The sequence below is a fragment of the Ovis aries genome, chromosome 7 (genome assembly GCF_016772045.2).
Source record: "Ovis aries strain OAR_USU_Benz2616 breed Rambouillet chromosome 7, ARS-UI_Ramb_v3.0, whole genome shotgun sequence".
NCBI classification, from domain to species: Eukaryota; Metazoa; Chordata; class Mammalia; order Artiodactyla; family Bovidae; genus Ovis; species Ovis aries.
In genome coordinates, this window is record NC_056060.1 from 20,742,544 (window position 1) to 20,768,677 (window position 26,134).

The 26,134-nt window shown below is 47.6% G+C and overlaps 5 protein-coding genes across 26 annotated transcripts; 4 read left to right on the forward strand and 1 right to left on the reverse strand.

The window, feature by feature from the left end:
- The first annotated feature begins 1,378 nt into the window (after nt 1–1,378).
- TINF2 (TERF1 interacting nuclear factor 2) lies at nt 1,379–7,274 on the forward strand. Of its 17 annotated transcripts, none has more exons than XR_009601428.1 (11): nt 1,379–1,906; nt 2,025–2,129; nt 2,249–2,350; nt 2,429–2,536; nt 2,623–2,719; nt 2,888–3,347; nt 3,434–3,498; nt 3,606–3,697; nt 3,823–5,502; nt 5,614–6,462; nt 6,665–7,274. XR_009601428.1 is itself a non-coding variant. In XM_042252927.1 (11 exons), the coding sequence occupies exons 2-10, from the start codon at nt 1,889–1,891 to the stop codon at nt 6,430–6,432; spliced, it is 1,218 nt and encodes a 405-aa protein (XP_042108861.1). In that variant the 5' UTR covers nt 1,379–1,670; nt 1,761–1,888; the 3' UTR covers nt 6,433–6,462; nt 6,665–7,274. The 17 variants fall into 17 exon arrangements, 9 of the variants coding, with proteins under 9 accessions (XP_042108861.1, XP_060274911.1, XP_012036332.1 ...); XR_009601430.1 differs by having other exon boundaries at nt 1,379–1,670; nt 1,761–1,906; nt 5,614–7,274; XR_009601429.1 differs by having other exon boundaries at nt 1,379–1,429; nt 1,596–1,906; nt 3,823–6,462.
- GMPR2 (guanosine monophosphate reductase 2) lies at nt 4,499–11,104 on the reverse strand. 3 transcript variants are annotated; one of them, XM_004010302.5, is made up of 10 exons: nt 10,939–11,104; nt 10,442–10,537; nt 10,181–10,300; nt 7,889–7,972; nt 7,584–7,757; nt 6,713–6,794; nt 6,516–6,622; nt 6,287–6,329; nt 5,323–5,482; nt 4,499–5,126 (listed from the first exon to the last, which is right to left on the reverse strand). In XM_004010302.5, the coding sequence occupies exons 2-10, from the start codon at nt 10,526–10,528 to the stop codon at nt 4,937–4,939; spliced, it is 1,047 nt and encodes a 348-aa protein (XP_004010351.1). In that variant the 5' UTR covers nt 10,529–10,537; nt 10,939–11,104; the 3' UTR covers nt 4,499–4,936. The 3 variants fall into 3 exon arrangements, with proteins under 3 accessions (XP_004010351.1, XP_012036331.1, XP_042108864.1); XM_012180941.4 differs by having other exon boundaries at nt 10,442–10,555; XM_042252930.1 differs by lacking the exons at nt 10,181–10,300; nt 10,442–10,537; nt 10,939–11,104 and adding an exon at nt 9,568–9,687.
- A 324-nt stretch (nt 11,105–11,428) lies between these two features.
- NEDD8 (NEDD8 ubiquitin like modifier) lies at nt 11,429–19,773 on the forward strand. Its single transcript, XM_004010305.4, has 4 exons — nt 11,429–11,548; nt 18,539–18,586; nt 18,755–18,837; nt 19,404–19,773. The coding sequence occupies exons 1-4, from the start codon at nt 11,531–11,533 to the stop codon at nt 19,498–19,500; spliced, it is 246 nt and encodes an 81-aa protein (XP_004010354.1). The 5' UTR covers nt 11,429–11,530; the 3' UTR covers nt 19,501–19,773.
- Nucleotides 19,774–20,694: 921 nt separating this feature from the next.
- MDP1 (magnesium dependent phosphatase 1) lies at nt 20,695–24,097 on the forward strand. Of its 4 annotated transcripts, none has more exons than XR_001434898.4 (7): nt 20,695–20,818; nt 20,938–20,998; nt 21,072–21,182; nt 21,509–21,616; nt 21,712–21,797; nt 21,969–22,113; nt 23,984–24,097. XR_001434898.4 is itself a non-coding variant. In XM_060418934.1 (7 exons), the coding sequence occupies exons 1-7, from the start codon at nt 20,782–20,784 to the stop codon at nt 24,029–24,031; spliced, it is 606 nt and encodes a 201-aa protein (XP_060274917.1). In that variant the 5' UTR covers nt 20,695–20,781; the 3' UTR covers nt 24,032–24,097. The 4 variants fall into 4 exon arrangements, 2 of the variants coding, with proteins under 2 accessions (XP_060274917.1, XP_004010355.1); XM_060418934.1 differs by having other exon boundaries at nt 21,712–21,807; XR_001041453.5 differs by lacking the exon at nt 23,984–24,097 and having other exon boundaries at nt 21,712–21,867; nt 21,969–22,164.
- Nucleotides 22,603–26,100, forward strand: CHMP4A (charged multivesicular body protein 4A). Its single transcript, XM_027971599.3, has 6 exons — nt 22,603–22,692; nt 23,984–24,133; nt 24,223–24,400; nt 24,962–25,076; nt 25,236–25,371; nt 25,788–26,100. The coding sequence occupies exons 1-6, from the start codon at nt 22,662–22,664 to the stop codon at nt 25,844–25,846; spliced, it is 669 nt and encodes a 222-aa protein (XP_027827400.1). The 5' UTR covers nt 22,603–22,661; the 3' UTR covers nt 25,847–26,100.
- Nucleotides 26,101–26,134: the final 34 nt, after the last annotated feature.

The following is a 26,134-nucleotide window of genomic DNA, read 5'->3' on the forward strand; positions in this document are numbered from 1 at the left end:
AGGAGTAGAAGTGGGTACATCTTACCTACAGAGGAGCAAAAATAAGAATTACATTAGGGGAATTTCCTGGTGGTCCAGTGATTACGACTGTGTGCTTTCACTGTCAGGGCCAGATTCAATCCCTGGTTGGGGAACTAAGACCCCGCAACCCATGCAGGGCGGCCAAAATAATAATAATAATAATTACATCGGACTTCTTCAGAAACCATGCAAGAAGAGAGCACAGTAAAATGTCTAAAGTGTTGAAGAAAAAAAGTCCATCAACCTAGACTTCTGTCTCTAACAAGATTATCTCTCAAAAGTGAAGGAGTTAACACTTTTCCAGGCAAACAAAAATTGAGGGAGTTTGCAGCCAGATCTGACTTGCAAGATATGCTAAAAGAAATTCTTCAGAAAAGAAGGAAAACGACATAGGCCAGAAACTCAGATCTACATAAAGGCAGAACTTTAGGGAAAAAAATAAAGGTAAAATTAAAAAGTCAGGTAACTAGAATTTCATAGATGTCCGATTTGAGTACTTTGGAACTTCCAGCTAGATGTCCCACTGGCAGTCGAATGCATGGCTCTGCACAGAAGACTGATGGGGGCGGGGGCGGGGGCGGGGGAGGGGGAGACAGGGAGGATCTCTAAGAAAGGAGATGGCCCATGGAAAAGGTAGTTTCACCAAATCCCTGTAAGGCAGTCAGAGCAGATAATTAATTCAGAAAACAAAGAATACACACTGTGTGTCAAGGTTCTGTCCCTGGAAATAAGGAGAGATCCCAGGAAGGGTGACAAGGAGAAAGACAAGTTACATGTGGAGGCTGATGGGAGTAAGCTCACAACAGAATTCCAAAACGGAAATCTATGTTATTATTTTTAGCACTACACGCCTTTAAAAAATATATCAAACACAGAAGAACAAACAAAATTGCCTAAAGTCTCAACATCTAGAAAAAAGTTAACAATCTGACGTATTTTTTCAAACTTTGTATTTTATTTTTTAAGGGCGGGCGCCCTCTCCTGTTCTGTAAAAAGAGCCGAACTCTTACTGGAAGCCGCGCACCACCAGGGGAAGGCTTTGCAGACACTGGTATGGGCGCTGAGATTTAAGGAATCGGATTTGAGAGGCTGAAGACGATGGAGAGGGAAAGTGGCACGAACCTCCCTTTACCGACTAGAAAGGCAAGTCTTCAAAGAACGAAGCGCTTTCTCTACAGGCTCCACGAAATAATGCACCGGTTGGGGGCGGAGCCCAGACGCGCGGTCCCCGCCACCCCGAAGCTGTCGGAAGTGCGCGGAAGCGAGGGCGGGGACCAGCAGCGGCGCCGGATCTGCCCGGGCGTGGCCTTGTGACGCGACGTCACGTAGCCCCTGTCTGGCGGCCCATTGGTTCGCCACTACCACCCTTTTCCCGGGTAGGAGAAGTGGTCGCAGAGCCGGAAGCGAGGTAGCCTTCGGGTTTGAGACAGCGGTGGCGTTTCAGGCAGAGCGGTCTAGGGCCAGTGGAGCTGGCCAGCTTCTCCATTCGGGCTCCATCCCGAGTTGGAGAGAAACCCCAGGATTCTGGTGGTCCTTGGGAGGCGCAGAGTGGGATAGCCAAGTATCCGTTGCAGACTTGAAATAGCGGAGCCAGTGAAGGCCACCGGAAACCCCGCCCCTGGGAGGAGTCGAGAAGCCGCGCCGAGGAGGTAGGAACCCAAAGAGACGGCCCCTGGGGTGGAGTCCACCTGCCATGGCCACACCCCCGGGGGCCGGTCCCGCTGCTATTCGCTTTGTAGCAGCTGCCAGCTGGCGAGTCATTCGCGGACGCTGCGTGGAGCATTTTCCCCGAGTATTGGAGTTTCTGCGATACCTGCGCGATGCTGCCCCTGGCTTGGTTCGCTACCGGCATCATGAACGCCTGTGTATGGGCCTAAAGGCCAAGGTATTGGAACCAGTAGGACCTGGTAGAGGGGATAGGGGCCGACTGCTTGGGGATGGAACCGGTAGGAAAAGGGCAATTTGCTTCGACGTGGGCATTCTGAGCTCAGTACCCTCCACAGTTGGTGGTGGAGCTCATCCTGCAGGGCCGGTCTTGGGCCCAGGTTCTAAATGCCCTACATCACCACTTCCCAGAGTCTGGACCTGTAGTGCGGGACCCCAAAATCGTGAGTAACCCTTGAAGCGAGTCCTACCCCGGTTAACACCTGATGCAGCAGAGTTGCTCCTCATCCTGGTCACTGAATCCTGGTGCCCCTTACCCGTTTGCCTTCCTTACCCTCGACAGACAAAGCAGGATCTGAGGAAGATATCGGAGGCCCAGGAAACCTTTTGCCAGCAGGTGAAGCAGCTGGCAGAAGCCCCTGTTGACTTGGCTTCGAAGCTGCAGGTAGGACTGGCTGCTTTGGAAGCAGTGGTGTAGCTGTTGGCTCTAGCCCTCTCTGACCTGCTGCTTTTCCTCCTGCAGGAACTTGAACAAGAGTATGGGGAAACTTTTCTGGCAGCCATGGAAAAGCTGTTTTTTGAATATTTGTGTCAGCTGGAAAAAGCACTGCCTACGCTGCAGGCACAGCAGGTTTTGTTGGGGCAAAACACATAAGGACAGAATGCTGGGGTGGCGGGTGGGGCCTGTGGTCTTCATAACTCTCTCCCTTTTCACAGCTTCAGGATGTGCTGAGCTGGATGCAGCCTGGAGTTTCTATTACTTCTTCTTTTGTCTTGAGCCAGTATGGCGTGGACATGGGGTGGCCACTTCCAGGTACCAGGACCATGTGGGAGAACTAAGAATTTAGGGGGTGGAGTGTTTAGCTTGAGACCTTTTGAGACAGCCCACTGGAAGGGTTACATGGGCCTGAGGTATAAGAAACCAAACTGAGTGGATGTGTTAGAGTTTTAGCTTTTTAAGGAGCCTTGTTTTCTTCTTCAGAGTGCTCTGCTGCTGATTCAGTGAACACAACAGAGCCCTCAGAAGAGAGTCCTCCTCAGCAACCAAGACCAGCACTCCACGACCCTCTGCCAAAAGCCTCTCCTGGCCCACTGCTTCCTCAGGGACCAGCCTCGAGGAAGCATCCGGAACCTCTGACCGGCCATCATTTCAATCTGGCCCCTCTAGGCCGGCGAAGAATCCAGTCCCAGTGGGCACCCGCTAGCAGAGGCCGTAAGGAGCGCCCCACAGTCATGCTGCTCCCCTTCAGGGATGTGGGTTCACCAGCCCAGGTCATATCTAAGCCTGGGAAGAGCAAAGACGGCACACACACAGCAGATCCAGCAGGTGCTGTGGGCACCAGGGCACCCTCCACCGGGAAGTCTAGGAGTCCATCCAAGACCCTAGGGGGAAGAGCTCTGAAGGAGAATCCAACTGACTCATCTGCCTCGGAGCAAAAGGAGTGAGTAGAACAGCTGCTTCTCCCTACTAGCAGCACGTGCCCTGCCCGCTTTCCTTTCACCCTGTCTTTGCTTGCTCCCACCTCAGGAACTGCCACATGGACTGCCACATGGAACCACTAAGACTCTCATTATCACCTCCTAGGAAGTCAGGTAGGTATCCTGAGTCAGAACCAGATCAAACAGCCTTCTCTCCTGGGGACTCCTGAGGATCTGTGTTCACTGAGGAGAGTACCTGGACTCTGCTTTCCTCCCTACAGTGTGTCCTCCATCTCTGTACAGCTCTGACATTACCATAGGGGACCTGGTTTTGGACTCTGACGAGGAAGAAGATGGCCAGAGGGAAGGAAGAGTGAGTAGGAAAGCTGGGAAGGGGATGGGTGGGCAGAACAAGACAGAAAGTGACATGCTGTAGGATATGGAGGGCTCAGGGCATGTTTCAATGATGATAGGATCTCCCTGCTCCCTTCTCTGCAGGAATCTCTGGAAAACTATCAGAAGACAAAGTTTGACACCCTGATCCCCACCTTCTGTGAATACCTACCCTCTTCTGGCCCCAGCACTGTGTCTATCCCCTTCCCTGGCTGTACAGACAGTTCTAGACTCCTGTGATAAGACTGAAATGCCCACGAGATTCTGCCTGTTTCCTTTCTCTCATACAGTTTAGTGGGGATAAAGTGGAAGCCTGGGCTTGGGTTGCCTGACTATAATGCTGAAGTTTGTAATGTTTGATAATTAAATTTTGGATTTGTTAAAACAGTCTTGATGCAAGGAAGGCGAATGAAGCCTTCTCTAAGGTCAGGGTAGGTCATTCTTTAGAAACACAACCAGCCTCTCTGGGGCTGGAAGCGGATCCTTTTGCCATTTTACTTCCCTTGGAGAGTATTGTTCAGACATGCCCAATTACCAGGGCTGAGAGCCTGGAAGAAAAATTTCCTTTTGCTCTTCTGAAAATACTCTGTGGTCTGATGCCAGAATATACTTTGTAAATTCTCATGCTGCCAGGTTCCTTGGGGGTAGTGGCTCTAGAATGGAGATGTTTCATGGGAAGGGTACTCACTGTCCCTGACTCTACTGGGTCAGTGCCGACTCCACTTGCCCTGGGGTAGCACCCAGATGCCAGCCTTATGCAGAAAACCCCAGAATCTCAAAGTCATTGGGATCTCTCTTTATTGAGGTATTTAAAGTATGTAAATACTTCCACGCTTTGTAGATATTCAAAGGTCTATTTAATGAATCTGATTAACATAACATGATTCTAAAAGCCTACCTCTACCAGAACCAAGGCCACATAAAACATTTATGTATGAATCAGCCTCTCTTCTTTTTAATCATCTTCAGAATGCTGGGTCCCCAGATTCCCACTTGATTCTCTCAACTTCCTTTTCTCAGCCTGCCTGCCTTGCTTCCTCCCCACTGAGTGCCCTTGGCATTTTGCATGTGCAAATAGAGAAGTACAGAATTACTGCAGGAGCCATCAGGAGGATAGGAAGTGACCAAGTAATAGCCTCAGTAGCTGGGATGAGAGAGGGGCCCACGTGGGAGCCCTGTCGTAGATGCTAGAGCCCTGGGAGGGCAGAACTGCTCAGGTCTAGCTCTCGTCACTGAAGATTGGATTCACCTGCTGGGTGACACGGATGAAGGTAGTTCTCCGGCTCAGCTCCTTCAGCTTAGCTGCTCCCACGTAAGTGCAGGTGGAGCGGATGCCTCCAAGAATGTCTCGGATGGTATGTTCCACATCCCCTTTAAAGGGCACCTCCACTGTCTTTCCTTCTGAGGCCCTTAGAGGAAGAAAAGCTTTCTTACCTTTTCTTGCTGGATTCCTTACCCTGGTCTCTAGCATTTAGTCCTTCCCTGTTCATCACTTTTCTTCCAAGAACTGTACTATCCATCTCCCAGCAACTGTGAGTTCTGCCATCACCCTTGTTGGAAAGTCATGCTTTCCAAGAACCCTTGGCCTCTGGCCACCACACCTACCTGTACTCAGCCACACCCCCGGCATACTTCTTCATGGCCATTTCGGAACTCATGCCGTAGAAGAGCTTGTACTTCCTGCCATTCCTCTCGATGAGCTCACCACCTGACTCACTGTGCCCAGCCAGCATGCCGCCCAGCATCACGAAGTCAGCCCCTGCCCCTGCCAGCACCAGCGAGAGGGTAAGAGATGAAACTGGCCCAGGTGCCCAAACTGTCACCCTCAGAAGCAACTCACACCAAGTTTTCAGGCCTGACAATGATTCTGGCATCTTCCTGGTTTTGTTTCCTTAGCTGGCCCATAACCCAAGCGCACAGGCCTGCTCTGCCCTGACTTCCTCAGTAGGCCTGACTTTTCCAAGAATTTCAAAAAGAGTCTCTGCCAGGCTTCTGCTCTCTGCTTTTTGCTGCTTTTGCCGTCTTCTGGTCACCTCTTTTTACTGTGCCCAGCCAAACAAGACTCACTTCAAGTGTCTCAAGAGCAAAGGTCTCCCACTTCAGTGTGACTAGGGATAACCCAGGAAGCTGGAAAGTACAGATCTGCAGCCTTACTCCCCAGAGCTAGATCCTGTGGATGTGCTCTGGGGCTCGGGCCTCTACTCCATCCAGCAGTCCAGGCGATGGTGCAGATGGTCCTGGCCCACATTTGGAGAGTCTGTATTTAGAGTTTCAGGATGTCCCCTGCTGGCCTGCCCCAGGTGACACCATAGACTTCTGGGTCCCTAGTCATATTATAAAAGAACAGCTTTCTTGGACTTCCCTAGCCTGATCCTCAACCCACTCCAGTGTTCTTGCCCGGAGAATCCCAGGGACGGGGGAGCCTGGTGGGCTGCCGTCTGTGGGGTTGCAGAGTCGGACACGACTAAAGTGACTTAGCAGCAGCAGCAGCAGCAGCAGCAGCCTGATCCTAGACCCTCAGAGGTGACTCATCCTCTTCTACAGGATCCTCCTTATGTGCCCTCCTTACCGAAAGCCTTGGCCACATCCCCAGGACAGCTGCAACCTCCATCCTGCAAAGTAAGGAGCACTGTGAAGAGACGGCACGGATGCCCCAAGCCCTCTAGGAGGTCCCAGCGGCCCAGCTCAGTGCTGACAGGGACCCAGGAACCCTGATCCAAACTCTACCAGAACCTCCAGACATGGGTGAGAACCCAGATGTTTGGCAGCTTCATACCCTACCCTGCCCTTGTCCTTACGGAAATGATGTGGCCTTTGAGGCCATGAGCAGCATCTGCACACTCCATCACTGCACTTAGCTGTGGATACCCGACTCCGGTTTTCTTCCGGGTGGTACACACGGAGCCTGAGAAGAATGTGACAAGAATGAGGATGAAATTCTCCACAGGTGTCGGCCACCGGAGGGGTGACCAGTGCCCCCAGTGAACCAGCTTACCCGGTCCAATTCCCACTTTGATGATGTCAGCCCCAGAGAGGATCAGCTCTTCCACCATTTCTCCTGTTACCACATTCCCTGCCTGGGACAGAACCATCAAAACAGCATTCTCAGGGTCAGAAAGAGAGAAGGCCACGTGCTTCCAGCATTATTACAAAGAAGAGTCCCTGGGTTCCCCTTTTAGATGAGCCACTCACTTCAAAGGACCCTGCTTCCCAAGCTGAGGTCAGGGGGTGCGTGGCCAGTGTCAGTGTTATACTGGGGTAAAGTGGGGGTCCAGCTGGAATAAGCTCACACCAGATTTACAGATTTATCTCCCTCCCCACCAAGACACCCAAACGCATCCTGTGCTTAAGCTGCTATGTCATGAAACCTCTCTGACTTCAGGGGGAGTGGGAGGACTTGGTAATGTAGGCTAAGTACCCACCTACCCAGCTGTATTTGCTTTTGATGAATAGGACAGAGAGACCCCACAATGCTGTGAAGAAAACAAGGCCTTGTCATCACTCCCCTAAGCTTGTAAAAAAATAAAGCTGCATTTCATGTAACCCCTTTAATGTAAGACTTGTGTCTGTCCATGTGTTTGGGCAGGTGTGTATGTACCAGAGATATGTGCAATGCATAAGTGTTCCATTGTGGTTTGGTGAGTGACATCGGGTACTGGATTTACAAGACCGTGTATCAAGGGTCAGAGACAACAGCACTGGCCAGTAAACAAACATCTAAAACGGGGAAGCGTGGATAACCACCCAGTGCCATGATTAAGTGGACTGGGAAATGCAGCAGAGGAGAAAGGAACTGATAACAAAATAGAGTGGCAGGAAGAGTGGAGAAGGAGAGGCATGGACCCACCAGAGGGCAACAGACATACCATGATGGTGTGTTCAGGGAAGCGCTTCCGCACATCCTTCACAAATTCAACAAAGTGTTCAGAGTAGCCATTGGCCACGTCCAGGCATACATACTTCACCTGGGGAATAGCGTCCAGGATCTGTTCCAGCTGCTCAAAGTCTGAAGAGCCTGTGCCTGAGCTGGCAGCCAGATGCTGTGAGAGAAACAGGGCCATGAGCATGTCAGAGGCAATAACGGGAGTGGGGAGGTCAGGGTTGGAAGACAAGCAAAAGGGATTCTCGGAAGACTGGGCTAAGGAAGGGATGAAGGGAGGGCCAGTGTTACCTCAAGACAGTCAGGATTCTGGCTAGCAAACTCTTTCCACTGCTCGAGGCTGTAGTGTTTATGGACAGCAGTGAAGAGGGAGAACTGGGGAGAAGAAAAAGCGTTAAAAAAGAAAGAACTTGTTAGAACTGCTTTCTCTGGAAACAGACCTTTATATTATCCTATCTGAGGGACAAAAGGACTGAAGTCTGGAAAAAGCAACTTGAAGATGTCAGTGGTTGAACTGAGACCTCAGTTCCACTATTATTCTCCCTACAAATGCAATCGTGCTTTTCCACATAAGCTAGTACTTGCCCAACACTCCCACCAAAGCACTAAGTCATCTGGATTGGATTTCACCTGCCAGCGCGTGTAGTGCTTGACTTAACAGGTGACAAGGACAAGCTGTGGGTGCAGTGGGATAAGCAGCAGACAAGAGAGAACCATGAAAAGGCTGGACAGAGAGTGTCAGCCTGCACTGACTCAGCTCCTCCTCCTATGACAACCTAGTATAGAACTAACCTATTTTTGGTATTTTCTGTTCCATTTATCAGCAGTAATTCAGTGAGCCTAAATGCTCACAAAATCAAAAAAGGTAAGGCCTTAAGGTTAACAGCCGATAAGGTACTACCCTTTCTCCATGTCCGCTAAAGTAATGGACAAAAGGGACTTTCCCCGTGGTCCAGGGGTTAAGACTCACTTCCCATGCAGGGGGTGGGTTCGATCCCTGGTCCCACATGCTTCAACAAATAGCACCCCCGCCCCCCCAAAAAAAAGTAATGGATGGATTTTCTTAAGTCATGGACCAGCCTGAAAAGTCTGTTTCAGCCTGTTTCAGTTAACCAAGTTCAAGGCTAGAATGACTCATCAGACTTATGTTCCCTAGCTCAAAAAATTGCAGACAACATCCCAATACAAAGGCCACTGTGAATGCTGCTGTTTGTGCTTTAAAAGTGCAGACATTCGAATAAACAAGACAGCAGTTGAGAAAGCACAAATCTTGCAACTGATAGATGCAAGGGAGTCATGCATTAGTCAGCAGTAAGGAAGTGCACATGCTATACTCAGAGATCATCAACACTACCCAGCTAAAGCTGCTACTGAATTCTGCTTTCTCAGAACAATGCCACCAACAAAGAAAAATCACTCTAGAAAGTCATCACACCTGGGAGATATCTTGGCATAGGGTGGCATGATAAATACGTCCAATTACATACCAAGCTAGAGATCTAGCAAAAGGTCCTTGCTTGCATCCAACCTTTTAATTATTACTGAGATGCCTGTATCTCTAAAATCTGACTTCTTAAGCGTTCATCAGCAGAAACAAAAATCCAGTCTCAACATAAAGCATCAAGAAAGTCCCAGCAATGTCCATATGTTATAGGACATCTGTTAACACTGAAGTCAGATTCACCATTCCTTCTTAACTCTACTGGATAGGCCAGGTGGACAACGGGCAACAGTGGGATTGCTAAGCAGATAGTGAATGGCAACAGTAATATGGTACTAAAGCTGCATAACTATGAACCTCCAAGAAATGACAGCAGATATTCCAGAAAGACTTATAGCAATCAGAAACAGAAAGGGAGTCGAAGTCCTTAAGGATAACAGAGCCACAAGCAGCAGCAGAATCCATCAACCAGGGCTACATGGATAACCAGAGGAGTGTATACATATACACTCAGGATACCCAAAGTAACTATCCACTTCTCAGCTACAAGTATAGAAGCAAGTAATATAACTGACAGGAGCAGCATCTTCCATTTTGAAAACAAGCAATAACCTGTATAAGAAAAACATTCCATTTTGGGCACATCCCAGAACACCCAGGAACCTAGGACTTAAAAGGAAGGTTAAAAAAAAAAAAAAAATAGTAGGCATGAAAGAAACTAAATTTCTTCTCTCTAGGATTTTCTAGTTGGGAATTTTTGAATGCTCAAACTATATTTAGTTTCTGGACTAAAACAGTGAATGCTGAGTATCCTAACAGTAGTGTAAAGAGAGATGCATGTGGTTTGTAGAGGGTGATCTGGGTCGTGGGAAAAATTGGCAGGATGTTTAAAACGCTGGACAGGAGAAAAGGGAAGTTTTGTTAAAATGGGTACAAAACTTAGCTTTGAATCTAAGCTTTGAAAGTCAGATGGCCATTTAAAGTTATCAGATAAAGAGGCCTTAGTACTATTGCAGAAAGCAGTAAATCAAGCATTCTGACTGTTAATTGCCAGAGCTGACCTGGGATGGGAGTAGGGATGCAGATACCTCTGCAGTCAGCCCACAAAACACCATGAGGAAGGGGCATGAGGGAAGTCCTACCTTACAGAGGACCTTGGCCATCTCAAAGGTGCCCACAGTATCCATATTGGCAGCAATAATGGGGATCCCAGTGTACATCTGCTTTGAGTTCCGAAATGCAAAGGATCTTGTGAGATCCACCTGCAGATGCGAACAGGAAACCGAGCGTTTCACTCATCCAAAAACAAGTACTGCAGGAGAGCAAAAGCCAGGAGTCCTTCCCAGTTCAGGCCCTCCAAGGAGCTTGGGATCAAGAAAGAGCAACTAGGAAAGCAGGCTCACCTCACTTCGAGACTTAAGGGTACTGCGTTTGGGCCTCAACAGGACATCTTTGAAATCCAGTTTGACGTCGTTGTCGATGTGAGGCATGGCAGGGACCTTAAGATAGCAATGAATCTGAGGGTTGGAAGGTAGGAAAAGTCTGGGAGAGGGTAGCTAAGTCAGCTTCTCTTTAGGTCTTAATGTCCTGTTAAAGCTGGGTGGCTTATCTCTCTCCTAGCTTAAATAGTGGAAATCTGGGCATTGACTGAGGTACAGTCCCTGAAGAATGTCACTTCAGACCCATGCGGTTTCACTTTCTCTCGGTGTCTTCAACAAATAGTACTATTTGTTGGGGAGAACTGGGATGGAGTCGTGAGTGACCCTAAAATGGTGCATTCTTTACCCCATCACTCTTCTTTCTGCCACCCTTACAAAGACCGGTCTGGGGTAAGGGGCAGATTTGGGAGCAAGAAGTGGTGGGTTTCTCATAAATCAGCTTCCGGGATAGGGGTACTCACTTCCTGTCTCCGTGATCCGGGTGGCAGTTGACCAACGCTTCTCTCGCTTAACCACAGCCTCGCGCAGCCCCGCTGAGCCTTGTGGGATAACAGGTTGGGCTAATTTGCCGCAGAGCACTAGCAACCAAGGAATTCCGGCTTCGGCGGCAGCCGTGCAAGGCCTTCTGGGTAACAGTTCACACATTGAGGATGCCGTCGGATCCGAGGGACAGAGGACTACAACTCCCAGAGTAAGACACGCGGAGCTGCCCCCTGGCATGATGGGAGGAGTAGTTCGTTCCGAGCCCGCTTATTACTAGCCCAACTCACTGGGGACTCTCAGAATTGTCATCTCTGCTATGACTAATCTGGCTGCCTTTTTACTTTCTTTTTTTCTTTCACTACGCCACCGAAACGAAACGCAGAAATATTCCTGAGCCTTTCCGAAACCCCTTGGAAAAAAGGGGGTGGAGGAGTGCGAGGCAGGGGTGGAGCCTGGCAGTGACCCGGAAGCAGAAGTGATTCCTGCAGGCAGAGTGCTGGGGAGAGGCATCGGCGACTGCAGCGGCAGAAGCAGCAATTTGTCTGTGTGCAGCCCCAAACTGAGAAGAAGATGCTAATTAAAGTGAAGGTGGGAGCACCACCAGCCTTGCCGAGACGCAGTGGTACTGGGCTGGCCGCTGTGCCTTAAGGGAGAAACCGGGAAGGAAAACCACGCCTTTCCCGAGCATGGAGGGGGTTGACAGCTTCGGGGCTTCGCGCGAGGGGTGATGGGAGGTAGGGGGGAGGCCCAAGAGGACTTTGAGAGCAGGGGGCTGGCCCCGTCAGGGGACTCTTACGTACCTGCTTTTACTTCAGGGCCGCCTTTGTCCGAAGTCTCGCTGGTTTTACGCACCCCCGCGGTCATAGAGAAGGCCTAGTAACATCCTGGCCTTCTTATATCTCGGTTTCTTGGAATGAGCTCTGTTCTCCATCCTTCATCCCCAAGTTACCCGCTTCTCCCAGCCCCTAACGTAGGCTACTCCGAGCACAGCACAGCACAGCATAAAAAGGGTTAGCGTAGGGAACTGGGGCCTCCCAGAAACTAGACTGTAAGCCTTGGCTAGTTGTTGCCAAGATGTAATATCTCAGCCTTCCTTCAGGAACCAAAGGTGGGAGCGTGTTCAGTTAGCACCTACCTTTCTGAGCCAGCATCCTGGACTAGGCTTGACTGAGGCAGGTTATCAGTACCCTAGTACGCGATCTCCATCCCGCCTCCCATGGTTCTTCACTAATTCCTAACCCTCATTAGCCCTACCTTGCAGTTTCCTCCTTTGTGCCTTAAGACGGAGGGACAAAAACTAACAAGTGGTGCAGTGCAACGTGAAACTTCTTTTTTTAACTGCTAAGTCTGTCGTTACTGCATCTGCTCCTTACTGTATTTACCACGCATAGTAGCCACTAACATCTTCAGCCCTTCTGAACTACCTCTTAGCTAAGGATTGAGGCCAAGCAGCAGTTTAAAGGTCATTGTTTTTTAATATTTGAATAATGACTTACAGCTTATAGCTCAGTCAGTAAAGAATCCGCCTGCAATGCAGGAGACTTGGGTTCGAATCCTGGGTCAGGAAGATAGATCCCCTGGAGAAGGAAATGGCAACCCACTTCAGTATTCTTGCCTGGAGAATCCCATGGACAGAGGAGCTTGGCAGGCTGCAGTCCATGGGGTCACAAGAGTTGGACATGACTTAGCAACTAAACCACATATTTTCATTTCCTTTGGATAAATACCAAGGAATGGAATTACTGGGTCATGTATAACTTTAAAAGAAACTGCCAAACAGTTCTCCAAAATGTGGCACCATTTTACATCTCCACCTGCCATGAGTAAGCATTCTAGCTGCTCTGAACCCATCTTTATTTTAGCTGTTACAGTGGGAGTGAAATGTTACCTCAGTCAGGTTTAAATTAATCTCTGTTGGTCTTCGCTCACCACAGCACTTTGTCACTGCACTTTGTTTTTGGACGGTAATAATCAGTATGGCATTTCCTTGTATGTTGGTTTATTAATTGTATGTCTCATTGTCTGTTGATTGTAAATCTTCACTTGAAAAAGATTGTTGACAGAGGCTGAGTCACTTAATTTCTTTTGTATCCCCTCTAGTGCTTAGAGCAGAATGTTAAGTTTAGGTTCATCATAGACCAGTTGAATACCATTGGATATATTCCCAGGTCACAATGATCAGATTTGAGGGAAGAAACCCAGTATGACATGATCTTTTAAAACTGTTCAGTTTTAAACAGTTTTAATTTATGGACAATTTCAAACATATACAACAGCAAAGAGAAGGAATAATGCACCCTATGTTGTTGTTTAGTCACTAAGTCATATCCAGCTCTTTTGTAATCCCATGGACTATAGCCCACCAGGCTCCTCTAGGTCCATGGGATTTCCTAGTCAAGAATACTGGAGTGTGTTGCCATTTCCTTCTCCAGGGCATCTTCCTAACCCAAGGATCAGACCCAGGGATCAAACCCACGTCTCCTGTATTGGCAGGCGGATTCTTTACCACTGAGCCACCGGGGAAGCGCAAAGCACCCTATACGCAGCTTCAAAAATATCATCTCATGGCCAATCCTACTTTATTTATATTCACCACTTTTGTTACTTGATATTTTAAGAAGCAAATCCCAGATGTGTAGCATGTATTATTTGTACATATTTCAGTATTTATCTGTAAAGAAGAATTTTTTTCCTAACATAACCATAATTATTACAACTAAAAAATCAATGATAACTTCTATCATTGTCATATTTATTTTTCACAATTTGTTTGAATCTGGATCCAATTAAAATTCATACGTTGTGCTTGGTTGATAAGTATTTTAGGCCTCTTTAAACTTGTAATTCTCCATTTCCCTCATTTTTTTCTTGTTGAATAACCTAGATTATTGGTCCCATAGAGTTTCCTATATTTTGGATTTTGCTGACTACATCCCCATGTTGTCTTTTAATATATTTCTTCCCTCTTTATTTCCTGTTAATTGATAATAAGATCTAGAGGCTCAGTTAGTCCTGTCTGTTCATGTGAGAGTAATTCATGGGTGGTTTTGTGACATTTACTTCTGTCAGGTTGGTTTTGCTCCGTGATGTTAGTAGTTGCCTAGATCTATTATTTCACTGGAGTTTACAAAATGGGGATATTCTGGTTTTATTGTTACTTCCTATGTAAGCTGGAATGCTTGAGCCGTGTCCAGCACAGTGCCCATTAGCCCTCTTGGGCTATCAAGCACTTGAAATGTGGCCAGTGAGACTGAGGAATTGAAGTTTTATTTCAGTTATTTATTTTATTTGTATTTCATTTTAGTTAAATATAAGAACTAAAACTTTATTCAGCCCTTGGGAAAACTTTTAACTTGTTTGGAACAAGTTGGTAATGTAAATCTTTTTCAACTGTAAATTATGAAGTTTTAAAAATCTTTTTAATACTTATGTGGCTGCATTGGGTCTTGGTTGCATCATGTGGGATCTTTTGTTGGGGCACATGGACTCCGGCTCAGTAGTTGTGGCACTCTGGCTTAGTTGCTCCTCGGCATGTGGGGTCTTAGTTCCCCTACCAGGGATCGAACCCTGATCCCCTGCATTGCAAGATGGATTAACCACTGGACCACCAGGGAAGTTTCATCAACTGTAAATTATGAAGTTTAAATATGGATCAAGTATTTCAGATGAAAACTTACCATCTGAATTGAAGTGTGCTATAAGTATGAAATGCACACAGGATTTTGAAGATTTAGTTAGAAAAAAGAATAAAATATATTAATAATTTGCATATATTGGGTTTCAGAATATTTAAATTGCACCTTTAAAAAATGTGGCTACTAGAATATTTAATATTGTATATGTGGCTGTTACTAAGTTTCTATCTCTAGTAGACAGTGCTACTTTACTCTCATCAAGGACATTGTTTTAATTTTTTTTTCATCCCAGTGTGTTCATGGTTTTTACAAAATGGAAAATACAGAAAAGCACAAAGAAAGTAATTTAAGTCAGACATAATCTCACAACTCAAGATAAAAGCACTGATATGTATATCCTTTCAAACCTTTTTGAAAGCGTATAAATACACGTGTTGATTTATTTATTTACAAAATTAGAATTATACTATTAGTCTAAACCCAGTTTGAGGAGTCTGATTTTCCCCCTGTGTCTGAACCATAATTTATTTAACCTTCAATGGTATGGTATTTAGATGCTGTTTCTAGTTTTGCAGTTTCAAAAGGTTGCAGTCCATAATGGCAACCCACTCCAATACTTTTGCCTGGAAAATCCCATGGACGGAGGAGCCTGGTAGGCTGCCGTCCATGGGGTCGCTCATTCGGACACGACTGAGCGACTTCACTTTCACGTTTCACTTGCATGCACTGGAGAAGGAAATGGCCACCCACTCCAGTGTTCTTGCCTGGAGAATCCCAGGGGCAGTGGAGCCTGGTGGGCTGCTGTCTATGGGGTCACACAGAGTTGGACACGACTGAAGCGACTCAGCAGCAGCAGCAGCAGCAGCAGTCCATTGTCACAGATATATTTTTGGACATATTATTGTCCGAGAAGTGTTGTTGCTGGGATGCCATATGCCAGAATGCTGTCTGGATACATTCATGGGCTTTTGTAGTCAATCTCAGAAACAAGAAAACCAGTCCTAGACTTTTAGAATTTATAAACCGGTAATTTTTTCAAACATTGTAAAGCCCAAGCATTCAGCTCTTGGGAGGGTAGTTCTAGGCCTCCTGTCAGAGTTTCTTGTACTCTTTAAAAATTGTTGTTATTAAATCAGAATGAATATTTATTAATGTCCATATGATAAAGGAATATATTTTTATTAGAAATGTAAATAGTACAGATAAAGGGAGAGTTAGGTTTGGTAAACCCTCTGCTCAGTCCTACTCCTCTCCTCAAGGATAATCATTGTAAGAGATATGTATACTTTTAATCCTTTTTAGGTATGTATGTATATAGCTACATGTAGAAAGTGATACTAATCGTATATTCTTTTAGATCTTTCCATGTCTGTGTATAAGCTGTTGCATAATAAATATATCATTCTATGGGTGTACCATAGTTTGTTTTCTTTTTAATAGGCATTAGGCTATTTCTAGTGTTTTGCTTTTATGAAAGGTGTTACAGTATATTTTAAATGTTCCTCTTTTGAATATGAACTAAAATTTCAAGTTTTTCCCTTAGGTTAGTTACCTAGAAATAGAATTGTCTGGTTAAAGAGTCTTTGTACTTAAAGTATTAAGAACAATAAAGTGAAATATTTGTGGACAACACAGAATTGTATACTTTTCATTTGGTCAGGAAAGAGCCTAAAAAAAAAATACCATATATTGTCACTGTCATTTCATAAAAGGACATTTTAACAGCTGAATATATTTAGTTTCAGGGCTTCCCAGGTGGCACAGTAGTAAAGAATCCACCTGCCAGTGCAGGAGATGCAAGAGACACAGGCTCGATCCCTGGGTTGGGAAGGTTCTCTGGAGTAGGAAATGGCAACCCGCTCCTGTATTTTTGCAGAAAATCAGAGGAGTGTGGCGGGCTACCGTCCATGGGGTCACAAAGAGTCAGACATGATCGAGAAGGCACGCACATACTTAGCTTCATGAAAATCTCACTGCTGTCATTAATTTTCTCATTTTGACAGAGACTATTGAATTTTCATATAGACCAGCTTGGGTTGGGGTGGAAACTTGAGAATCACTATTGTAATGTATTATTTTGCATCCAAGCAGGTCAATCCAAGGGAGTTACTCCTGCCTTTTTTTTTTTTTTTTTTTTTTTGCCATTCTCATAGTTGAGAAATTAGGTCCTATGTAATTTCTTCATGCTGGTCCCATAAGTGGGAACCATGTTATTTTGTGATCTGCCACAGGAGTGTACATTGAGTCCCAATACTAGATCACCTGGGCTTCCCAGGTGGCTCAGTGGTAAAGAATCCACCTGCCAAGGAAGGAGCTGGAGATGCAGGTTCGATCCCTGGGTCAGGAAGAGCCCCTGGAGAAGGAAACGGCACCCACTCCAGTACTCTTGCCTGGAGAATCCCATGGACGGAGGAGCCTGACGGGCCACAGTCCACGGGGTCGCAGAGTCAGATGCGGCTTGCAAGCATGTGCCAGATCAGCCAGACTCAGGCAGTGCTGAATATGGAGCGAGAAGCTCTGGTTCTGGGGCCAGAGAATTTGCATTTGGGTCCACACTCTGCTTTTGACATCATAGGCTTGCTTTTTAACCTGTCCAAACCCCATTTTCCTGATCTATAAATGGTTATAGGAATAGTACATATCTCGTCACTTGCAAGGATTAAATGTATTGATGCATGCAAGACACTTGGCATAGTTTCTGACTCTTAGAAAGTGTCTAGTAAGTGTTGGCTGTGATCATAACATGATCTTCAGTGTATTTAGTGAGTGAAGTCGCTCAGTCGTGTCTGACTCTCTGTGACCCCAAGGACTGTGGCCTACCAGGGTCCTCCGTCCATGGGATTTTCCGGGCAAGAATACTGGAGTGGGTTGCCATTTCCTTCTCCAGGAGATCTTCCTGACCCAGGGATTGAACCTGGGTCTCCCGCATTGTAGGCAGACGCTTTACCGTCTGAGCCAACAGTGTATTTAGCCTTTCCATTAATATTTATCGACTGCTTATATGTCAAACACCATACTTTGTGCTTAGACTGGGAAGATTGAACAGTCTCTGTCCTTTAGGAAGTTGGAGTGTAAATTGGAGAGTTTGACACTTAAAACAACTAGCTGTAATATCTATTAAAGTGCATTGGTAAAAAAAAAAAATTAAAAAAAAAATAAAGTGCATTGGTGACAAGTCATCAATCTTAAAGGGTCCCTTGAAGGTTTGAGAAAGATTGGAAGAGGGGATGGCAACAAGGAAAACAGTAGAAGCAAAGAAAATGTCCCTAAATTAGACTGTCCATTTGTAGTCTAGATTACTGTAGACTGATGCAGGTGGCGCTTTAAGAGCAAGAATGGATGGGAGATAAGATTGGATGAAGCACAGCATTTGTAAGTGTATGGTTGTGTTTTGGGTATCAGCAACCCTTAGCCTATGGAATAAGTCAAGAAGACCAGAGCTGCAATTTTAGGATTCAGGTGAAAATCTGGAGAAGATACAGGAGAATAGAATGTTGAGTTCTAGTATTGCTTAAAAAGCTGGTCAGAGGTGATCTCTAGTGTCCTTGAGAATGCTTTGAATTATCTGAGTGTTAATTTCTAGCATTAGTACATAAAACAAGGTCCTTTTCAAAGGAATACTCTCCTTAGGTCAACTCTCATTGCTGTCTTATCCAAAGGAGTTATAGTATTCTCATGGATTCTAATTGGGTGGGGAATGAGATGACCTGTGAGATTAAGAGGTCAAATGGTTTACAGACTCTTCCCCTGTCAAAGTTGTTCACAGCCTAAAAATGTCTGAAATTGGGTCTGAGCAAATACTCCTGACACTTCAAATCAACTTTGCTGAGAATGTGCATTTCTCAGGAGGGAGTCAATCCCCCAAGGCTAGGCCAGGATGTTTTACCTAGGAGACAAATTGTATACTGAACTATAAGACTTATGAAAGCCTTGCCTATTTCAGACGCTGACCGGAAAGGAGATTGAGATTGACATTGAACCCACGGACAAGGTAGTGTATGCCCAGTACCTCTCCAAGCCTATCTCCCTACATGTGCCTTTGCCTGGGTATGCTGATGAAATTAGTCCTTTTGCTCTCATGCGATCTGCATAGCTCTTGTTCTTTCCACTTCCATGGTCCCTCCCCCTGAGCAGCCCCTGACTACTTGTACCCCTAAAGGTGGAACGAATTAAGGAGCGTGTGGAGGAGAAAGAGGGGATTCCACCACAGCAGCAGCGGCTCATCTACAGTGGTAAACAGATGTAAGTATGGAATGGAAATGAAGGTATGGTGATGGGATTTTTTTTTTTGGCTATGCTAGGTCTTTGCGGCGCTGGCTTTGCTCTAGTTGAAGCGCGTGGGGTTCTCAATGCCGTGACTTCTCTTGTTGCAGAGCACCAGCTGCAGGGCGTGTGGGCTTCAGTAGTCTCAGCTCCCGGGATCTAGGGCACAGGCTCAACAGCTGTGGTACATGGGTTTAGCTGCTTCTCAGCATGTGGGATCTTTCCAGATCAGGGATTGAACCTCTGTCTCCTGCACTGGCAGGTTGATTCTCTGCCACTGAGCCACCAGGGAAGTCTGAAAATATCTCTAATTTCTCTTGTTAACAGGTTACCTATATTGCTAATTCCTCTGTGGGCTTTTGTCTGTGTTCAAAATTGAAAGAAATATCAAGTTACAGTTGGGGGTTAGTAAAAACATAAAAGATGTAATTTATTTTCTCATATGCACTCATAGATCTCCAGAGATCCATGAAACCCAGGTCAAGAGTGCCACTCTAAAGGGTGTTGCTAACAACTTGTTTTCCTGTTTTTGCCTCTTCCTGTAGGAATGATGAGAAGACGGCAGCTGACTACAAGATACTAGGTGGCTCAGTCCTCCACCTGGTGTTGGCTCTGAGAGGAGGGGGTGGTCTTAGGCAGTGATGGACTCCGCTCCGCTTGACCTCCCTGCCCTGTCACTCATAATGAGGCATCGTATATCCTCTCCCTCTGTGGGACACCAGAACCACTCCCCGCTCCCCTGGCTGCCCAGTCTTGTGTGTCTGCTGGTGGGAGACTGTGAGGACCCCAGGAGGCAGTGTTCCTGGCCCAGAGGGCCCTTGCTGGCTACTGGGTTTTAGTTTGCAGTCCTGTGTGCTTCGCTCTCTTATGGCTGTGTCCCTGGTTCTCAATAAAATATTTCTTGACCTCCTGGAATCTTTCTTCTATTGCACAAATGTGACTGAAATCAAAGTGGACCCAGGGAATTCCCCAGTGGTTCAGTGGTTAGGATTCCGTGCTTTCACTGCTAAGGGCTAGAGTTCAGGCCCTGGTTGGGGAACTAAGATCCCACAGAACCAGTCGGATCTTAGTTTTGGGTGTGGTAAAAAAAAACCCAGAACGGACCCGGTGCACACCCAGTTACACCAGGCTGAAGGACTGTGACAATGGACAGGAATGCACCCTTGGAGGAATTCTCAAACTGTAAGTGTATATACTCAGGAGTGTGCCAGAGCCAACTGTTACTTGTGCCAGAGTTAATCGCTGGCATCTTTCCCAGCCCCATATTAACTGACTTCATGTTGGTAGCTTGAAATTGGCCACGGTCAGAGTATTTACAGAAATTGACAATACAAATCAGTCCTTCCCCCCAAACTGGTTGTTAAATATCTTTCAGCATACTATTGATGTAGGTGTTAGAAACCAGGAGAGTGAGTTCTCTCCCATTGAGATGCTACAGGTCATTTGGGCCTGGTTCAAGAAAAGCCCTCAAGAGCTTAATCAACACTACATTTTTTTATGGCTGGAATATTGCTGAGGGCTCAGGTTTCTATACCATGAGAGGCTGATATTGAGATAGGATGAGGAGTGATGAGCTATGATGGATCACTTTAGGTCTCGGTGAGATAAAATGAGAGAGGGATACTAGAAGAAAGGGCTTCCCTTCGTTGGCTCCTCTAGTTCAGTAGAATATGGTGAGCCTAGGTGAGGTGGAGAAACAAGGGAAGATACCTTGCAGAGACCTGAGGGTCATGGGAGCGATGGTACTTTGCTGAGGTCCTTCCCCTCCTCCACCACGAGAGGGCGCCCTTGTGCGGTCTTGGGACCGACCTTCTCAGCTCGGCTTGGCGACGCTCTAGTCGCCGTTTCTCTGAGGCCAGCCGGCGGCCACCGAGCTGTGAGAGCAAGGCCTGCCTCCGTGCGCACAGCCTGCGGGCACCGGTCATGGCGCGACTTCCGAAACTCGCAGTCTTCGATCTAGGTGAGGGACCGGATTGGGGCAAGTTTCGTAAGGCACAGTATTTCTCCAAACCCCAGTACCTGCTCTTGTGGCCCTGCACCAGCGCAGGCTGAGACACCCCCACCTTCTTCCTCTCGCAGATTACACGCTCTGGCCGTTCTGGGTGGACACGCACGTAGACCCCCCGTTCCACAAGAGCAGGTGAGGCAGGGCTGGGGAGGCCTGGGGCCAGGCTGGGCTCCGCGGGAGCTGAGCGCACTCTCGCCCTCTCCAGTGATGGAACTGTACGAGATAGGCGGGGCCAGAGCATCCAGCTGTACCCTGAGGTGCCTGAGGTCCTGGAACGATTGCGGGGCCTGGGAGTGCCCATTGCGGCCGCTTCACGGTAAGAAGAGGGACTGAGTCGGTCTAATGTTGAGAGATGTGTGCAGGAGGAGACTTCCGTGTAACCCTTTGGCTGCAAAAATTTAGGCTGTGCAAATTTGCAAGTATTTGTACGTTTTCGAATTGTACCCTCTGCTGTGCATTTTGTAATTTAATAAACATTGGCTCAGTGGTACCCGTGTCAGACAGGAAGGATATGGAATTGAAGCTGGACGGAAGATGCTTGCCCATCCCGGACAAACAAGAAGTTGATTTCCCCCTGGTTACACGTAACTTCACTTGAAGCCTTGGCCCTCCATTCTCCCCATCTACTATACCTTTTTGTAGGACAGGTGAGGTTGAAGGAGCCAACCAGCTGCTGGAGCTCTTTGACCTTGTCAGATACTTTGTTCATCGGGAAATCTATCCAGGCAGCAAAGTCACGCACTTTGAGAGGTACGAAGCGATAAGTCGTGAGGCAGGGAGAGAAGACCAGGGAGTCTGGAGGGGCTAAGAAGCCAGAGTGCTCACTCCCACCCTGTCTTGCACAGGTTGCAGCGGAAGACCGGAGTTCCTTTCTCCCAGATGATCTTCTTTGATGATGAGAAGAGGAACATCGTAGATGTCAGCAAACTGGGTACTAAGTGGTGAGGCTAGCCATTTGGGGAATGAGGAGAAAGGCTTCCTAAGAGGGAAAGGGTTGATAGGTATGTACAGGATATTTTGCATGCAGGTGATGCCCAAAAAGGCGAGCGTCCTAACTGGGAGCCCCGAAGGCCTGATGAAATGCGGCTTCTTTTCTTTCTAGGTGTTACCTGCATTCATGTCCAGCATGGAATGAGCCTTCAAACCCTAACTCAAGGATTAGATGCATTCACAAAGGCCCAGGCTGGACTCTGAGGTCCAGTCATTTGAGGCACAGAACTGAAAGGAAATCAGGAGGGCATTTTCAGGTGCATTTGTAAATTATTAAAGTGTATTTGTGTGCGGCAGAAGAGATCTTATCCTGTGTGGGTTGTTTCTGTTTTGACCTGGGGTGGGCCATCCGGAGGTGCAAAGACCAGACTGTGAGGCACTGGTGCCGCTTTATAAACTTGTGGCAAACCTACTGTGATCTCCTTGTGCTCTCCCCATTCCCACCCCTCTCCCGAGCTCTGTCAAGGGCATAAAAAAACTCTTCCACTGGCCCCAAGTAGTAGGGTGCATTACCCTGCCACATTTCCTTCCAGGAAACAGTTTGTTCGCGGGTTGGAGTGGGGCGGCCTTTTTATACAGCGGGAAACGAAGCGGCCGCTTTGAGAGGAGCGCGTGGGTTTGGGGCTGGTGTGTTGGCTCACGTGATAGCAGTGGTCTCACTGGCGCCTGTTGATGATGTCGCCGCGGTGCCCTAAGGAGGGATTGGCCGAGGCCGGTCTCGGAGTGATGCGTACGGCACCTTCCCTGAGCAAGGCGGAAGCGGTCGGGATACCGTGGGGCGGAGGCGGGAGAGGCGAGGGTCGCGATGAGTGGGCTTGGCCGGCTGTTCGGGAGGGGTGAGCCCGGGCGAGACTGGCCCCCGGGAGGTGCGGGCCGCAGGGGGCTGGAGGCGGGGAGAGCCGGAGACGCTGTCTGGAAAACCCCGATAACCCGGCCTTCTCCCGAGCCAGCACCGCAGCTTGTGAGCGTGCGCGGTTCCAGCTGCCTTCCTCGCGAGGGAAGAGCCCGAGGCCCCGGAGGGGGCGCGAGTGGAGGGCGTGGCTACTGTGCTGGCTCCCACTGTTGAGGCTTTTGGGACGAGTTTCTTGGCAACCAGTCCTTTCCAAAACACTGGTGCTTCCCAAGAAAGCTAGCCCTCTTGAGCTCCTCTGAGGTGGGGGAGACAGGCAAAATCTGGCATTTACAGTGTGGTGTGGCAACTCCGTAATGGAGATTTTCCCGAAAGCCAGGGGCACACAGAAGAATCAGGGTGGCAGATGGTGATCCGGAGTCTAGAAGTATGCCAAGCGGGGGGTGGGGGGTGGGGGGTGGAAGGGTGGTTGAGGTTCTCTAGGAAGAGGTAACTGTGCAAAACAGAGGCAGGTAAAAGTGTGGTATATTTAGGGAAAAGTTCTGACCTCTGAGTATGGGTGGGTGTGCGTGTGTGTGTGAAGGACCCTGTGTATCTTGTTAAAAAACCTTTTTTGGATTTTATTCTGTGCAGAGTATGGAAGGATCTTAAGCAGGCTCAGGCCTTCAGCTTTTTTTTTTTAAATAAGTCTGTTAAAAGTACAGAAGATAAAGGGAAAAATTGAGATCAGATTTTTTTCTTTAGCCTCCATGCTCTGTTCAATTTGATGCTGTGGAGTCAGGACCTTGAGTATCTTCTAGGATGACAAGTGGAACAGTGATTATAAAATATGATTGAACTCTGGTGGGGAACGAGATAATGAGGAGGTTATGCATGTGTGGGTGCCGGCGGCACATGGGAAATCTTTGTACCTTCCACTTGCTCAGTTTGCTGTAAACCCAAAACTGTTCTAAAAAAAACAGTCTATTAAAAAATAAAAAAAGATTGGAAATGACTTGAAATGTAGTTAGGAATAGCAAAAGGATCCTAGCTTTGAAATTCATGCTGTCTCATTTCAGTTCCTTGCAGTCTCTTATACAGCAGTTGTGATTTTAGATCAAAATGTTAACCTCTTTGTGCCTGTTTTCACATTTGTAAACTGGAGTTGGTACATTTCATTGTAGAAAGTCGTTTGGGGATTAACAACACTATTAAGTGCCTGGCACATACCATGCACTCCACAATCAGTGGCTAATATTTTTCCTTCACACAATGTGGGCTGCTCCATTGAATTCCAGGAAAGAAGGAGAAGGGGCCAACCCCTGAAGAGGCAATACAGAAACTGAAGGAGACGGAGAAGATATTGATCAAGAAACAGGAATTTCTGGAGCAGAAGATTGAACAGGAGCTACAAACCGCCAAGAAGCATGGGACCAAGAACAAGAGAGGTAATGGGGGAGGGAAAGGTGCCACCAGGGAGGGCCCAGGGGGAAGCAAGCGCTTCTGGCTCTGATGTTCAGGGTGTGGGCTGGATCAGCTGCCCTACAGGCTTTGCGGAGGAAGAAAAGGTTGGAACAGCAGCTGGCACAAACCGACGGGACATTATCCACCCTGGAGTTTCAGCGTGAGGCCATTGAGAATGCCACCACCAATGCAGAAGTGCTTCGTACCATGGAGCTTGCTGCCCAAGGCTTGAAGAAGGCCTACCAGGACATGTGGGTATGGGGGGAGGGGAGGAGGGGGCCTAGGCACTGGGGAGAGCAGCTTGGTTTTGTGCTGTGAATCTTAAAACCTCTCCAGATGTGAACTGAGAGTAGAGATACCTGTGACGGCGAGACCTCTGTCAGCCTTCTTGCTTACTACAAGATGACCTCTGCTGGCTGGGACATTCTAGGGAGGAAAGATGATTTTCCTTTTTTTTTTTTTTTTCCCTTTTTGGTTGTGACGAGCAACTGTGGGATCTTAGTTCCCCAACCAGGGATTGAACCTGGGCCCCCAGCAGTGGGAGTATGGAATCTTAACCACTGAATCACCAGGGAAGTCCCAATTTTTCTCATTTTTAAAGACCCTTCAGAGAGAGCAACCAGTCTTCCCCATTGTGGCTTCATGTCATTTCTCAGCCCAAGTTTGTCTCTATACTTTTCCAGGGGTCTCTTTTACCTGGTAGCCATGGATTTGTCAGCCTGAAGCCACAGGCAGGAAGGACGTCATTCATGTGAGATTAAAAAGTGAAGGGGATTGTCACCTGATTTCTGGGCTGTGTATCTTATTCTCAGGGACATTGACAAGGTGGATGAACTGATGGCTGACATCACAGAACAACAGGAGGTGGCCCAGCAGATCTCAGATGCCATTTCTCGGCCTGTGGGCTTTGGAGATGACGTGGATGAGGTGATTGGGCGAGAGGGGTCAGGGAATGTTGAAGGCACGGGACCAGTCAGAAGGAATGCCCAAGAGAATTGTGGGGCAGGTTTGGGGGGAACTCCAAAAGTATGGTTTTGGAAACAGAATTTTCCTTTGTTCTGAGTGGTCTTGTCCTCCCACATCCAGGATGAGCTGTTGGAGGAGCTGGAGGAGCTGGAGCAGGAGGAATTGGCCCGAGAGTTGTTACACGTGGGTGACGAGGAGGAGGAGCCCCCGGTCGCACTGCCCAGTGTACCTGCTACACATCCGCCTGCAGAGCCAGGTACCCAGGGCTCTTCTGTCATCTCAAGGACTTGAGAGGGTGGGATAGACAGGGGGAAAATTACTCCTCATCCATCCTGCCTCAAAGGATCCAGGCAGAGAGGGTTGCTGCTACAGTTGCATAGGTTGTTAACTGCATAAGGGTACCTGGCTGAAGGGGCATGGGGACTGAGATCCACTTCACTCCACAAACCATGTATCCTGGTTTAGGGATGCAAATGCTGGGAGAAATGAGCACCCTCTGATTTGCACAAAGGTGCTGTGGGAATTAGCAGCAGCCCAGCAAGCAAGACCATACCCTTAGGTCCTTTGCTGGGAGAGAGCATTCAGCAGGTCCCTAGTGTTACGGGAGGGGGTGGTTGGAAGTTGCTGAGACCTTAACACTTTCCTTTTCTCTGGGTGTCCTTGTCTCCAAAGCTCCCAAAGCGGATGAAGATGAAGCGGCACTAAAGCAGTTGGCTGAGTGGGTGTCCTGATGAGTCTGGGCTTGTCAGCCTGACGTTGCCTTTGTTGCTCTCTTTTCCTTAAGTGCCAAATGCTGAGCTAAAGGAAACAAGGCCTTGTTGGTAGGTCCTGCTGAGGGTGGTGGTGTGACCCTGCCTGAGAAAAGGGTCTGTGGCCCTCCCTTCCCTGGCTCAACTATGAAGAAGGATTGGTATGGGAAGAGCCACTGGGCTCCCATGGATAGCATTACAGTGCCCTCACTCCCAATAAAACTGGGCGGATGGAACCCTAGTGCTTATGCTGCCTTGTCTACCACTGAA

What these genes read in the sequence shown, in the direction of transcription:
- CHMP4A (XM_027971599.3), top strand. Translation starts at nt 22,662, where the DNA reads ATGAGTGGGCTTGGCCGGCTGTTCGGGAGGG. An exon ending in TGGCCGGCTGTTCGGGAGGG is followed by an intron (nt 22,693 to 23,983) that starts GTGAGCCCGGGC and finishes ATTGAATTCCAG; the next exon opens with GAAAGAAGGAGAAGGGGCCA. An exon ending in TTGGAGATGACGTGGATGAG is followed by an intron (nt 25,077 to 25,235) that starts GTGATTGGGCGA and finishes TCCCACATCCAG; the next exon opens with GATGAGCTGTTGGAGGAGCT.
- GMPR2 (XM_004010302.5), bottom strand. Translation starts at nt 10,528, where the DNA reads ATGCCTCACATCGACAACGACGTCAAACTGGATTTCAAAGATGTCCTG. An exon ending in TCCCTGAACACACCATCATG is followed by an intron (nt 6,795 to 7,583) that starts GTATGTCTGTTG and finishes GTTCTGTCCCAG; the next exon opens with GCAGGGAATGTGGTAACAGG. An exon ending in CAAAGTGGGAATTGGACCGG is followed by an intron (nt 6,623 to 6,712) that starts GTAAGCTGGTTC and finishes CATTCTTCTCAG; the next exon opens with GCTCCGTGTGTACCACCCGG.
- NEDD8 (XM_004010305.4), top strand. An exon ending in ACATTGAACCCACGGACAAG is followed by an intron (nt 18,587 to 18,754) that starts GTAGTGTATGCC and finishes GTACCCCTAAAG; the next exon opens with GTGGAACGAATTAAGGAGCG. An exon ending in ATCTACAGTGGTAAACAGAT is followed by an intron (nt 18,838 to 19,403) that starts GTAAGTATGGAA and finishes CTCTTCCTGTAG; the next exon opens with GAATGATGAGAAGACGGCAG.
- MDP1 (XM_060418934.1), top strand. Translation starts at nt 20,782, where the DNA reads ATGGCGCGACTTCCGAAACTCGCAGTCTTCGATCTAG. An exon ending in CCCCCGTTCCACAAGAGCAG is followed by an intron (nt 20,999 to 21,071) that starts GTGAGGCAGGGC and finishes CGCCCTCTCCAG; the next exon opens with TGATGGAACTGTACGAGATA. An exon ending in AAAGTCACGCACTTTGAGAG is followed by an intron (nt 21,617 to 21,711) that starts GTACGAAGCGAT and finishes TGTCTTGCACAG; the next exon opens with GTTGCAGCGGAAGACCGGAG.
- TINF2 (XM_027971594.2), top strand. Translation starts at nt 1,715, where the DNA reads ATGGCCACACCCCCGGGGGCCGGTCCCGCTGCTATTCGCTTTGTAGCA. An exon ending in TAGTGCGGGACCCCAAAATC is followed by an intron (nt 2,130 to 2,248) that starts GTGAGTAACCCT and finishes TACCCTCGACAG; the next exon opens with ACAAAGCAGGATCTGAGGAA. An exon ending in CATGGGGTGGCCACTTCCAG is followed by an intron (nt 2,720 to 2,887) that starts GTACCAGGACCA and finishes TTTCTTCTTCAG; the next exon opens with AGTGCTCTGCTGCTGATTCA.